This window comes from Copadichromis virginalis, linkage group LG20, assembly GCF_057382275.1.
Source record: "Copadichromis virginalis isolate Kocher_CV1m ecotype Utaka linkage group LG20, C_Virginalis_male_GT1.1, whole genome shotgun sequence".
Lineage (NCBI taxonomy): Eukaryota > Metazoa > Chordata > Actinopteri > Cichliformes > Cichlidae > Copadichromis > Copadichromis virginalis.
This window is the reverse complement of record NC_140637.1, coordinates 26231526-26245076: the sequence shown is the minus strand read 5'-3', so window position 1 is coordinate 26245076 and position 13551 is coordinate 26231526. Positions and strand designations below refer to the sequence as shown.

The window sequence follows — 13551 nt, the reverse complement described above, 5'->3', positions numbered from 1 at the left end:
AACATCTAAGTATTTTTATTCAGAAAAAATATTTTATTCAATGAAATCTCCTGGAAAAGCTGTTAAGGCCTTGAAGGTACAGTATTAGAAAAACCGGTGAAGATATCTTCAAGAAGGCCTTCGATGATGTTGCCAACGCATGTAGAAGATAGAAGATGTGAAGCCTCCGGCAGAATCCTTTATTCAACACCTTTCATGAACTCCAGGAACTCTATCAGAGACAACGAACAGGTCAGTACATCAGTCACATCAGCAAAGCTATTCATTACTAACGATCCATGACTGGGTACAATGGAGGAAACAATGTTATTTTGAACTTTTCTACACAACACTGTTTGATTTCAAATCTATGGGTTTTAAAATCAAAGTCCATAAATATCATTTTCACAGTTACTCCTTTGGATTTTGTTTAGTTGCCTTTTGAACTCAGTTTCTGATTTTTGTTACTTTATGCACTTTGTCAGCCACAATAAAGAGCTCAGTGACTCTGTAATCATTCTCCGTGAAATGGTTTGTGAACGTGATGAGAATGTTCTCCTTATGTTGTCAGGAGTCAGCTGTTTTGTGCACATTTTAATTACAAATAAACTGCTTCCCATACCATCATAATCAATTTTGCCATCATTGTTTTTGTCTCCATCCTTCATCAACTCTTCGATGTCATCTTCAGTGATGGCCTCTCCAGTGGACTCCAGCATGGACTTCAGCTCTTCTAAGTCTATGTATCCATCTCCATTCCTTCACATAAAAATACACTCATCAATCCTACGTGGAATACTCGCTGAGCTCTTTTGGCATTAAGATTTTTACTGTATGTGTACTTCACATACGCAATAATATTCAAAACATCCCTCAATCTCCTACTGGCAGTTAGCAATGATTTGTGTGGTATCAGGCTGGTGGTATTTTCTTTGTATTCTGGCTGCGTGTGAACAAAAAATGCAAAAGAGACCTACTTATCAAACATGCGAAAAAGTTCAGCCAACTCCTCCTCAGATTTTCCTTTGCTCTCCTCCTTCATGCAGCGGACCATCATAACCAGGAACTCATCAAAATCTACCGTCCCACTTCCTGTGAAAATACAGCAAATAAATAAATCAGGACTATAATGTCTTTTTCACCTTTTAATTTTTTTAAATATGCAAACCATGTCGTGAAATAAACATGTTCCTGATGGAAACATACTAATACTGACATACCATCTTCATCCACCTCGTCAATCATCTCCTGTAACTCTTCAGGAGTGGGATTCTGTCCCAGCATTCTCATCACCTTTCCTAACTCCTTGGTACTGATGCAGCCGTCCTCTGCATCCTGAATGAAGATATCAAACGCAGCTTTGAACTCTGAAAAAACAAATCATTTTTGTTACTGAGATTGTTGTTAACGTTGCACACAACAACAAACAGCTGATGCAGACCAGACTGATGCTGAAAATATAACATCTGTGAGGACGAAACTAACTTTGAACTGTTTCTATCGGGGGCTTGTTTACATCATCTAATATTACAGGAATTCACTGATTATCCTTTGTTATGATAAAAGCTGTCATTTAAACACAAAGATCCAAATCCTATAATCTTATAATTTATCCACAATGGAAAACAGAAAACAAAAGAAAATATTTACACTGGAAAAATACTGTTATTTATTCTGGCACCATTTATGGGAAAGAAATAGGCTTTCCTGTGGTGTGAGGTTTATTGTCAAACAATGAAATAATCCAACAACCACAAATTTATCAATTTAGTTTTATTTATTTTGTTTGTTTTCTGTTTAACCATCTTTGATTTGTCTAAAATATTTATTTATGCTTGCTTGAAAACGTAGCTTCACATATCAGATACTTCACAATCTCAGGCCTTTTTCCACACATGGAAATCTGAGGCAATGATCAGGAATCCCTCAAAAAGTATTTAAAATAAAAGCCTGAAATGGTTCATTGGTTTCTCCTGTCATGAAAAATAATCAGGATCTGTAATTGAAACAAAATGAACACAAAAAATAATGAAAACAAAACATATTCATATTATTAATATAAAGTGCTTTGAGGTGACTGTTGTTGTGATTTGGCGCTGTAGAAATGACACTGAATTATAATTCTATAACTTCTTTCTCAAAGGTGGGATGAATAAAGCATTTTTCATTTCATCTAATAAAGAGAAAGACAGCAATGAAAAGAAGTCGTTTCCTCACCATTTTTTTGCTCCTCTGTTAAGTTCTCGACCTGGAGGAAAACATCACATTTTAATTGACATGAAATTCATCTGACTTGTGTTTTTCATTTGGTGATTGTTTGTGGCACTCAGCAGCAGCAGAGGTTCACGTCTGCAGCTTCACTCCTGCTCTCAGTATGGACTGCAATGTGACACTAATTTCTTCACTTGCTATTCTTGTTTATGGGAGTTGAGTTGACGGAGTCAGCAGCTGTCACTTCTCTTCTTCCCTTCAACTGTCCAGCTGTTCTTTGTTCTCTTGTCAGGCACCATTTATTTATACATATAAAAGTGACATTTTCAAACCATTTTCAGACCAGCGTCTTGACTCCAACATGAGTTTGGTGACCTCGGGCAAATATTCAAATGAATCCCTTTTTCTTTTCTATGAACTTTCTCCTAAAATTCTTCATTGCACTGCATTGTGAAGTTGGTCAAATATATCACACTGGTACACAAGGCTGACTGAACTCAGATTTCACTGTAAAGCTCCAGTAACGCAAAGCTTACAATAATAACATAACTTCACATTTTCAGGAGGACACTGACAGTTGTTAAAAAACAACTATACAGTCTGTCTTATAATATAATTATGTAATTGTCCAATAAATATGTATATCATAGAAAACATGTTATAGAAGGAAATATAACAGCATACTCGGCAATATCAGTACTCACCGCTGCTTTGTATACATCATCCATGGCTGCTTATCTGATCCTGCAGTTGAAACAAGAGCACACTCAGACACAGCACGAGGACTGGCAGTTATAACTCCCTCTACCTTTATTGTGAGAGGACTGTGAAACTAAAAAAAGGCTCTTGACCTATCTCACAAAATTCAAGGAGGATGGTGGGAGGGGTGACAGAGGGATTAAAAGAGAGAAGTCTATAAATAGGAAACAACAGAAGGCAGCAAAGAACAGTGAAACACTGTCAGTAGCCCCTCAGCTCTCCACTGCAGCACATTTGAATCATATCACTGCAGGCTTCAGCTTTTTCTTTTGGTCTTTGAAGGTTACTCCCAGTAAACACCAGGACTGCTGTAGTTCCCAGTGACCTACACTTACAGGACTGTAATGGACCGTAATATCTTAAGAGCTTCGCTGATTTTAGAAAAGACATGGTGTCATTGAACCGCTGAGTGCTGGAGGGAGCTTTAGTCGACTTCCAGTGAAGAAGAAGATAACGTCCTGCCATTAAGAAAGTAAACGTTAAAATATTTATTGGTTAGAGGTCAAGTGGGACATGGCAACATGGGGGAAAGGTTTAATGATCACTGAAAATGTCCTTTTTTCATGAAATCGAAATAATTCTGCCAAAAGTGAGTAAGTGATGAGCCAGAGAGTCAGTGAGACTGGGATGGATCTGTGACTGTCAGGTTTTAGAGAGCAGGACTGTATGAGAGAAAGCCGAACGCAGACTGAACCTGTGTGATTCTTTTAGAGCATTGTCTCACCAGTCATCCCCCAAATTTAGACCCAGTTCACGTTCCCAAGCAGCCTTTAGTAACTGGTGAGGAATCAAAAAATGACATTTCATTATAAACTTTAGAGCTAATTGGCTTTTGAAGAGGGTCTTGGCTCATAAGCTCCTCCCACTGCTGTGGAGAAAAGAACTGGGAATAAAACTTTGGCACAATGTCTAATCTGAAAGCACTGAAACAGGTCAGAAGGACGGAGATCTGAGAGAGAGAGATCTGTGACGCTGCAGAAAACACCATCATTGTAAAAATCATTAAAACATGCCAGCCCCTTATTATATCATGCTAAAATGGTTGAAACAGATGATTCCTCAATAAAGGAGATAACGTAGATACTTAGAGAGTTAAATTTGACATGCCTCCTAGACTGATGCCAAATTTTCAGTGTGGAGTGAACTAAGGGTTAAGCCAGAGAGGTTGGATGGAATAGAAGAAGTAAAGCATTTAGAGTGGATGAGAAACAGGACGGGGGCTCTACACTGCGCCATAGAAGGTCCAAAGATCTGAACCAGAAGGAGATTTTGGGGATATGCGCTGTCCAGTATGGAACAGGAAGTTAGGAAGTGACAATCCGCCTCTGAATTTTACATCTCTGAAGTGTGGATTTGTTCAGATGGTCATTTTAATCACACTGATTTTACCAATAAGCGAAAGAAGTAAGCTTCCCTATCTTTGGAGGTCCTGTTTAATTAGCAGAGAAAACAGCATTTAATGTTACATTGATCCTTGATGTTTAAAGTCAGAGGGGCCTAATTTAAAAAAGGGACATCAGAATGTGTGAGCAGTAATGATGATAGGCTAGCATTAACTTTTAGCGATGGTCACTCTATAATCAGAGAATGAACCAAATCTGTGAAAAGCAGATAAAATAAATGATTTGGAGAGAACAGGATCTGGGACATACAGCAATAAATCATCAACACAAAGCGATAACTTAAATTCTGTGCCTAATTGGGAAATTCAGCTAAAAATAGAGGAGGATCTCAGAAAGACTGACAGGTGCTCTATGTGAACAATAGGGGGGATAATGGGGACGCCTGTCTCGTGCCACAGGAAAGACTAAAAAAGCCTGAGTGAATGCTATTGGTGGAGATGCTGGCATGAGCAGATGTATAAAGGACTCTTATAGAAATGAGAGCGGCAGATTTTGAAATTAATCCAGTTTTAAGTGAAACTACTGCAGTTGTCAATGGTGACAAAGGCACCTGTTTGTCCATTATGGAAACTGTTAGCCGATAAAAGTCTAATCATTAAAAGTGCTTCTTTCTGTCACTGACAGGCTCTTATTATAAATGTCTACAGCTGCTTAGAGAGAGATTTGTTAAAGAGCCTGATCATTTTGGTTTAAACAGAAACAAGTGATTTATGCCAGAACGTCCTGTCCTCCCTGTTTCTCCTCACTGCTTCTCTGATATCCGCCCCTCCTCCTCCTCATACCTGCTGTGGCGAATGAAGCCTTTGGGCCTAACCACAGTTGGTCATTGAACAGTGTAAAGGTAAACCAAAACATTTTTCTTTTTTGTTTCTGTCAATCTTGAATGAAGTGATGCTAAAATACTGTTTCTGTAAACGGAGCTCTGCTTTGAACAGAGAAGTACAGATGCTTTTTGTGATGGAGGAAAATTATTTTATTCATTTCACAAAAAGATGTATCTTTGTAGACCATAGCGCTGTCAAACACTCACAGCTGTACATGGCTGTGATAAAACAAGTACTATCAATGAAAATACTTTGATGGCATGAAAAAATGTAACAAAAGGGCAAATTATTATGTGTAAACACAATACTGATGTAAAAAACAGTCTGGCATGCTCAGTCATCCAGATAAGGCAATTCTGCCTGACCGGAGAGGTGATGAAACGTTTCTCCCACTGAAAACATGAAAATAGGACTAAAAATAAAATATTAGTAAAAGTACAAATTTATGACAATTCTTGCATTGCATCAGTTTTCCTAATGAACTGCTTAATAAGTGTATATTAATGTTACAAATGGTAATAATGTTACAGAAGTTCTACATATTCATATTTTTATGCACATAGCAGTGTTTGAAGTATGATGTTGTTTTTCAGAGAGTAACTTATAATTGTGCAAAATATTCTTGCTGCACCCTCCTTTATAAATGATCTCAATAGGGAGCTGGAACAAGTTGTCCCGGTGGCATCTTCACCATCACTGTTGAGAGAGGCGATGCCAGCACAGACAAAGCATTGTTTCTTACATGGATTCTGCATGTGCAGATTCAGGAACACTGAATCTCATTTACCCTCAGCAACTGAAGCCGGCTGTGAAGTACTTCAGAACATCTTCCTTCAGCTGGATGCCAGCAGGCTCTTGACCAAAGTACAGATGCTCAATAATAATGTGTATGAATGAGCTGAATCTTCTGACAAATGGGCAGAATTTTATTTTAGACTGAAAGTGAATAAAATGATCCATTGGTTAAAACAGCAGAGGAGGGAAAAACTACACTTGAGAAAATGTTAGCAAACTTTGTAACGTTTGTTGAAGGTTGGTGAGCAAGTTCAAATTATATGTTTATGAGGTATGTCGTATTTATACTCCATGCAATACAGACAAAGAGTAAAGAAAAATATGTGATTTTGATTGCAGGGTGAATGTGCGTAAACATACTTACATGTGCACGACTAAAGTGTCATCTTATTGACCTCTTATGTTGGCAGAAATGTTGTCATTTTCATTTATCTGTCCATCAGTGTCATGTGGTTTGGGTTTTTCTTTTAAACTCACCTACAGTGCAGGCATGTATTGATCAGTATTACAGTTAAAATCTACACAGATCCATAAAGGAATACATCCAACCAGTGTTCCCTCTAAGCTGTGCATGGAGACTGTGTCAGCAGTGCGCGATTGATCCAACTAAAGCAGGATAACATTTATTGTTCCTGAGCTTCATGTCAAAGTAAGGAAAAAGATCAGAGATGGATCATCAGCGCAAGATTATTATCAGAAATGGTTTCCATACTGTTAACTGTCGAGTGGTTTGAAGACGCAAGACCATTAAGATCGGTGATATGCTCGGACTCAAGTTCATCATTGGCTAGTTTAGTATTTAGTATTTATTTATTTATTGTCATTGTCAAGAACAATGAAATTGCGTTTGGGGCTTCCATACAACCCAAAAAAAAGAAGAAAATAATAAATACCCCTTAAAACCCAAGTGTACATATTTAACCCAGTGTGACTCCAATGCAATAAGACAATCCTTAGCAATAATGTTCGTAGAAATTCAGACAAAGACCTGAGAAACATGACAAAATACAACAATGCAACCCATTCAATATTATTGTACTGTGAGATATGATATCAGATATGATAGTTATCTATTTAAGAAAGAGGGGGGGGGGGGGGGGGGGCAGGAGGGGGAAGAGAATAAAGATATGATGCACCAATGCAGACCAGTTCATTGCTATTAAGAAGTTGGATTAGTTTGCAAGACAGTCACTCAGATAGCAGGCCACACAATCTGATAGAGATTCAACAAACACTATGGAGTTGATACGATGGGGCTAATGGTCACCTTCTTGGGTACCAGCGCATCATGAATCAGGGGAAATGAAAAGGCAGGTGTTATGGGGAATCTTATGTTGAGTAATTGTATTTGTAATGTTTTATTGTAAGTTCGGGGCACTGAGAATTTAATTCATAGAGTCCCCAGGAGACATTGAAACAATGTTTAGTCAATATCAGGTGATTCTATTGAATCAACGTAGTGAATTGTAGTGAATTGTAGTGAATTGCTCACTACACTCCCCTCAGAAAATAAATGTGCTTTTGTTTTATCTTTGTTTTAAGACGATGATCAGCTCAAAGTGCTCAAAACGTACTTATAGACATTTCTCATGCTGAAATAAAGAGCACTTATCAGCCTACTGGAAACAGATTATTTCAGCCCGGTTTCCTGTTTGTAAACTGACTGATCTGCTGCCCAGTGTCCATCACTCCCTCCCGTTAAATCCCGTTTGTTACTTTTAACCCAGATCAGTCACTCTGAGAGGAAACAGGCTCCAACAGTTCTGCGCTGAGAAAACGGGCTGCAGTTGTTTATTTTGTGGAGGCTGACGTCACCAGGGGTGTCCAACCTCAGGCCTCGAGGGCCGGTGTCCTGCAGGTTTTAGATCTCACCCTGGGTCACCACACCTGAATCAAATGATTAGTTCGTTACCAGGCCTCTGGAGAACTTCAAGACATGTTGAGGAGGTCATTTAGCCATTTCAATCAGCTGTGTTGGATCAAGGACACATCTAAAACCTGCAGGACACCGGCCCTCGTGGCCTGGAGTTCCCCCACCCCAAACAGCAGCTGTCCACGTTAAACCGTCACTGTCACGTGGGCGTGTTTCCTGTATCAGCAGCAGGTGTTTAACAGCTGACAGGTAAACCCGCGTGCCCGTCAAACTAATCGTTGTCGTGAGGAAAATGTCGACTCGTTGTTTATGTTACAAAAAGACGGACCAGGCAGAAGGTGTTTTGGGGTTTTTTTTTAAATTAAAATAATTTAATTGTTATCTTAATATAATATCGATACGTGTATATATTTGAACGAGCTGGAGATGGAGACTTTATTTTGCGGAGGTCTTTAATATTGTTAGAGCGATCAGACGGTTCCGTGAAAATGACGAATCTGCGGGTGCAACATTTTTAACACGGAGAGTGAAAAACAAACAAATCTAACCAGTTAATGTAAAAACTAGTTAACAAGGAATACCGGGACTATTGCGAGGTTCTATGAACATCCATTGCTGTTTTTAAAAAAGTTTATTGGATGAATGGAAATGAAGCGATTTTGGGACAAAACGAATTCCATCAATTTTTCGGCGTATGATGTGTAGCGCATGCGCACCGCTTGCTCTTCCTTTTTGATAGCTTCTTCACCATGGCGCCTATTGTAAGTAAAAAGTCGTGCTAAAATCTATCGAAGTTGTATCTTTTCCTATATGAAATCTGGAAAAAACTGGCTTGTTGCATCTACATGGACTAAAATGCAGGGTTTGGGTCCGTTTGTGATGGTTTTTTTCGGTTACACAGCTGAGTTTTTTGTGGCCTATGGCTGTCTGTGAGTTAACGTTAGCTTAGCAGCGTCGCAGAGCTAACCACGTTGCTAGCCCTATAACGATACCTTTGTTTAATAAGGTGCGCAGATAAGGTTTTGGAGGCTGACAGTATCTACGGAGCTGTGTTTGTTTGTTTGACCTGCTTGTTAGTTAATCGCTCCGAGACGTGGACGTTACTAGTCGGGGGATTGACGCAGAGCTCAACTCATGGAGATGTTTTTAATTACTTTTAGTCGTACTTATCAAAACATTAAAGAGTCGAAAATAGCACTTATGCATACTTAATGTTGTCATTGAATGTTCTTATAATTAAAGTCGAGCTTTGGCTAGAATCGAAGTACAGTTGCATCATCACGTATATTAAACTGTTATGCTGAATACATATAACTCTGTAGGTAAAAGCAAAATCCGCTATTAATTCAGATTGCAGGATTTTTGAATTAATCAGTTGAATGTGATGGTGACCAGATTTTACCAATCGCTCTTTGGACCTATGTACTGCACAAACGGGAAATTAACATTTTGATACATTGGAATGTTAACAGTTGGTTGTTGTTGGGTGTTTTACTAAATTTTGTTCATATAAATGTAGTGGACAGCCTAGAGGTTCTTTGCAGTGAAGTAAATGTTTGTCCTTCCATTGGCAGAGGAAGCAGAATGTCAGCAAAGGTGGTAAGAAGAAAAAGCAGGTCCTAAAATTCACACTGGACTGCACGCACCCTGTCGAAGATGGCATCATGGATGCTGCCAACTTTGTAAGTTTTAAGCTGTAACTTTTTCTGAGTTATTTTATTACCAATTTAAGACTAAAGGCTGTCCTGCACAAGCTGCAGGGCTTCTTTGAGATGACATTCCTAGCCAGATCTGGCTCACTCTACACCCTTTTTGAGTTCAGCCTCCATTTGGATTAGCTCGGGAAACCACACCTTTACACACACACACCTAAGCTTCGGACTATATTTTTTTTCTTCTTCTCTTCAGTCGGTAACATTTCTTGCTACAGATGTCTTTAGGGCCACATGACACTAATGGTAAATGGCCTGCATTTGTATAGCGCTTTTCTAGTCCCTAAGGACCCCAAAGCGCTTCACACTACATTCAGTCATTCACCCATTCACACACACATTCACACACTGGCGATGGCAAGCTACATTGTAGCCACAGCACTGACAGAGGCGAGGCTGCCGGACACAGGCGCCACCGGGCCCTCTGACCACCACCAGTAGGCAAACATGGGGTTAGTATCTTGCCCAAGGATATTTGGCATGCAGCCTGGGATCGAACCACCGACCTTCTGATTAGTGGCTGACCTGCTCTGCCACCTGAGCTACAGCCACTAAGGATGAATGTCATTAACATTTTCTCAGTACTGGTAGTTGTCAGCACCTAGTTACTGATACTCACTATAATTTAGTGTGAAATGCTTAGTTACTGGTTATACTTATACGAGTTGTTAAGAACAAACTAACAAGGCCAATGTGGTTATGTATTACAAAGCTGAGGTGGTGGCAATTTTTCTGGCAAGTGGCAAGAAACAGTGTGTTTACATGTTTAAGATGATATCTAAAACAAATAAGAGTAGGGTTTTTTTTTTTCTTCTCTTTTAAGCAACAAGAAAATTGGTAAGTACCAACCAAGTTTCTGCACGTTGAACAGATAATGAGGTAAAGGTCTCCTCTCTGTGTGGCTCCTGTCAATTGATGAAGCTTTCTAGGTGCTAATTAGCTTTCTAAACTGCAGTTATTGGTTATTGCTCACAAGCATTTTGATGTCAACACAGCAGCATAACAGCTGTGATTGGAACACCTGAATTCAACAACTTGGGTGGGTGAGTGAATACTTTTGGCAATGTGGTGTACGCGCCACCAGAAAAGCTGTGCACAAGGACAAACGTTCTCATAATGCCAGTAACTGTACCTAGGATAAAGAAATGCAGATCTATTGCTTAAATAAAAATAGTGCTCGTTATTTTGACTTGAGGTGGAAAAACACTTGAACGTTTAGTTTGAACATTGAAGGCTTTGCTGGAAACACAGGACTCTAAAGCAGTTACATGTAACACAGTCAAATGTGCTGCACAAAAAAGTCAAAATGAATTAACACCGAAGGAATAACCCCAGAAATGACTAATTTTTGAATATGTAACTATCTACTTGGGGACAAGTTTAATACCAGGGTTCTGTAGCCATCAAACTCACAGCCATACAATTGGAAAACAGCTCGTAATAATGCATACTACTGTTAGCTTCATTTAAGCAAAAAGGCCTGATGCATTTAAAATCCACAAACTCATTCACCGAAAGAGCTTTGTTGGTTTTATTAGAACTTTGCTTGTTACTCTTCAGTGAACTTGTTGCTCATGTGGAGCATAAATAGAGCCGTCGATATAAAGTAACATTTTTACCACATGTTAATTGCAGGAACAGTTTCTGCAGGAGCGCATTAAAGTGAACGGCAAGGCCGGGAACCTTGGTGGCGGTGTGGTCTCCATTGAGAGAAGCAAGAGCAAGATTACAGTGTCCTCTGAGGTGCCCTTCTCCAAAAGGTATCAGGCACTCACTGTGTTGTTTGATCCTAATGTAAAGTTCTGAGTAAGATGACGAGACCACATTACTAACAGAAGCAAATGTAAAGACCAGTTAACTCAACATCTTCATATAGATCATGTGACGTTACTAAAAACTGCTATTGGTGATTTCACTGTGCTGAAGGGTTCATGCAGCTGCAGCCATTCACAAATACTAACATTAACATTTTCATTTTAAGACATTAACAATATGGTGGCATATCGGTGTCAAACGACAGCTGACACACATCTTTAATCCTGAATGATCGGATATCGGAGAGAATGTAAAAATAATAATAATGAAACGATGTCTAATAAAGTGTCAAATATATTATATGAAATGTAACTTTCTCTCTTGCTGTGCAAGAACAAAGCTGCACAGGGTTTTTATTGAGTAGAATCATCATGTGACGTGAGCTGGGATATTACAACTGAAGACTGGAACCTGTAGTTTAATTGAAAGTGTAATTTCACAGCTAGTGAGCTTATTAGTCAGTTTTTTTTATTTAATAGAGGATTCCAGAAAAGCTGAGTCTTTTCAAAACTAAAAATGGATAAATGTATTTGCCACGTAAGCAAATAGTTTAACAATTAATGATGATGTCAGGGAATGGATGTTTAGGGAGTTCATCATCATCATGATCGATGAGAAAACGGCCCATGGTGAACAGGATTCAGTTCTTAAAGGTATAATGGCAGTTATGAGTTCAGATGTCGCCACACCACCACTCTGTTGTGTTTGTGGGGGAAAAATGTGCTATTTTCATGGCATTGTTAAAGCAAGGTTTGCATAGCTTTTTGTAACATTCCATATACCAGGAAGCTATCCATTAGAGATGGACTGATCCGATATTACGTATCCGTATCGGTCCGATACTGACCTAAATTACTAGATCGGATATCGGAGAGAAATAAAAAAATGTAATCCGATCCATTAAATATCAAAAATCACCTCACAAAACTTGCGACATGGCATAACTGCTCATAACCGTAGCGCGTCGGAACAGTATGCATCACGTGATAGAGCGGCTGTGGCGTGCGGGACCTGTCCGCGGTCTGGTTGAGCATTTAGAGTTTGAACTTATACAAAATGCAGCAAGATATTAAAAAAACAGTTTTATTGATTAAAAAACACTATATCGGATTCATATTGGTATCGGCCGATATCCAAATTTATGATATCGGTATCGGACATAAAAAAAAAGTGGTATCGTGCCATCTCTACTATCACCCACCGTGCTGCTGTTCCCTGAAGGGGATTCAACTGATGATTCAACATCTCTTGTTTTTCCAGATACCTGAAGTATCTGACAAAGAAGTACCTGAAGAAGAACAATCTCCGTGACTGGCTGCGTGTTGTTGCCAACACCAAGGAGAGCTATGAGCTCCGCTACTTCCAGATTAATCAGGATGAAGAGGAGGAAGAAGATGATGATTAAAATGGCAATTAATCTGATTTTGTGTATTTAAATAAATGTTGTTTACAATACAGAGTTTTTGTTTAAGGTTCTTTTTCATAATGTGATGACAGATCCGGAGCAACATTATTCATTCCAGTGTTACTGCACTGTAGAGCACTCACTGTAGGATCTACATAGGACCCAATGAATCATGGAAACAAGATTTTAAAAAATTGCAAATTAAGCAGCTCAGATGGGCTGAAATAAAACTGAGCGATGTGATTTTGTTCATTCTTCATTGTTGTGAAGTGGGCGGAGTCTTCATATGGTCAAATATGAGTCAATTACTGCTGGAGTTGAAAACAAACTGCTTGTAATTTAATGTAAGAGTTCTTCACAGGGTTCTTTCTGTCCTGTGACAAACCCAGTACACCCTCTGACTTATTAGCTTGTAGATCCAGCTTTAGGAGGACATGTTTTCTGTTTGTCTTGCGTTGTTGTAGAGCAATTTTGGCCCCACTACAACAATCTGTTGTGGATTTGCTGGTGTGTTTGGGGTCACTCTCCTGTTTCTCAAACCAGTTTTGCTCCTTTCGTAGTCTTGATGGTGGTGATTTGGTGGCTGAGGAAAGGCACAGACCAGTTTCATGTCATTCCACATGATACCACTCAGCCAATCAAATGTGTGTATTCTGGGCAGCAAACACTACGACTGTACAGTACAGACAAGATTTAGAGGCAAATGATGCAGAAAAAGATGGTAGAAAGCAAAAGAGAATGATACATGTAGGGGGAAAAAAATGAGAGCGATACA

General features: G+C 39.1%; 2 protein-coding genes across 2 annotated transcripts; one reads left to right on the top strand and one right to left on the bottom strand.

The window, feature by feature from the left end:
- Positions 1–3022, bottom strand: LOC146684938 (troponin C, slow skeletal and cardiac muscles-like). The gene is made up of 6 exons (XM_085443050.1): positions 2895–3022; positions 2197–2227; positions 1200–1346; positions 957–1071; positions 602–738; positions 1–211 (listed from the first exon to the last, which is right to left on the bottom strand). The coding sequence occupies exons 1-6, from the start codon at positions 2916–2918 to the stop codon at positions 180–182; spliced, it is 486 nt and encodes a 161-aa protein (XP_085299176.1). The 5' UTR covers positions 2919–3022; the 3' UTR covers positions 1–179.
- Positions 3023–8522: 5500 nt separating this feature from the next.
- Positions 8523–12826, top strand: LOC146684937 (large ribosomal subunit protein eL22). The gene is made up of 4 exons (XM_085445036.1): positions 8523–8605; positions 9419–9526; positions 11192–11316; positions 12632–12826. The coding sequence occupies exons 1-4, from the start codon at positions 8594–8596 to the stop codon at positions 12774–12776; spliced, it is 390 nt and encodes a 129-aa protein (XP_085301162.1). The 5' UTR covers positions 8523–8593; the 3' UTR covers positions 12777–12826.
- Positions 12827–13551: the final 725 nt, after the last annotated feature.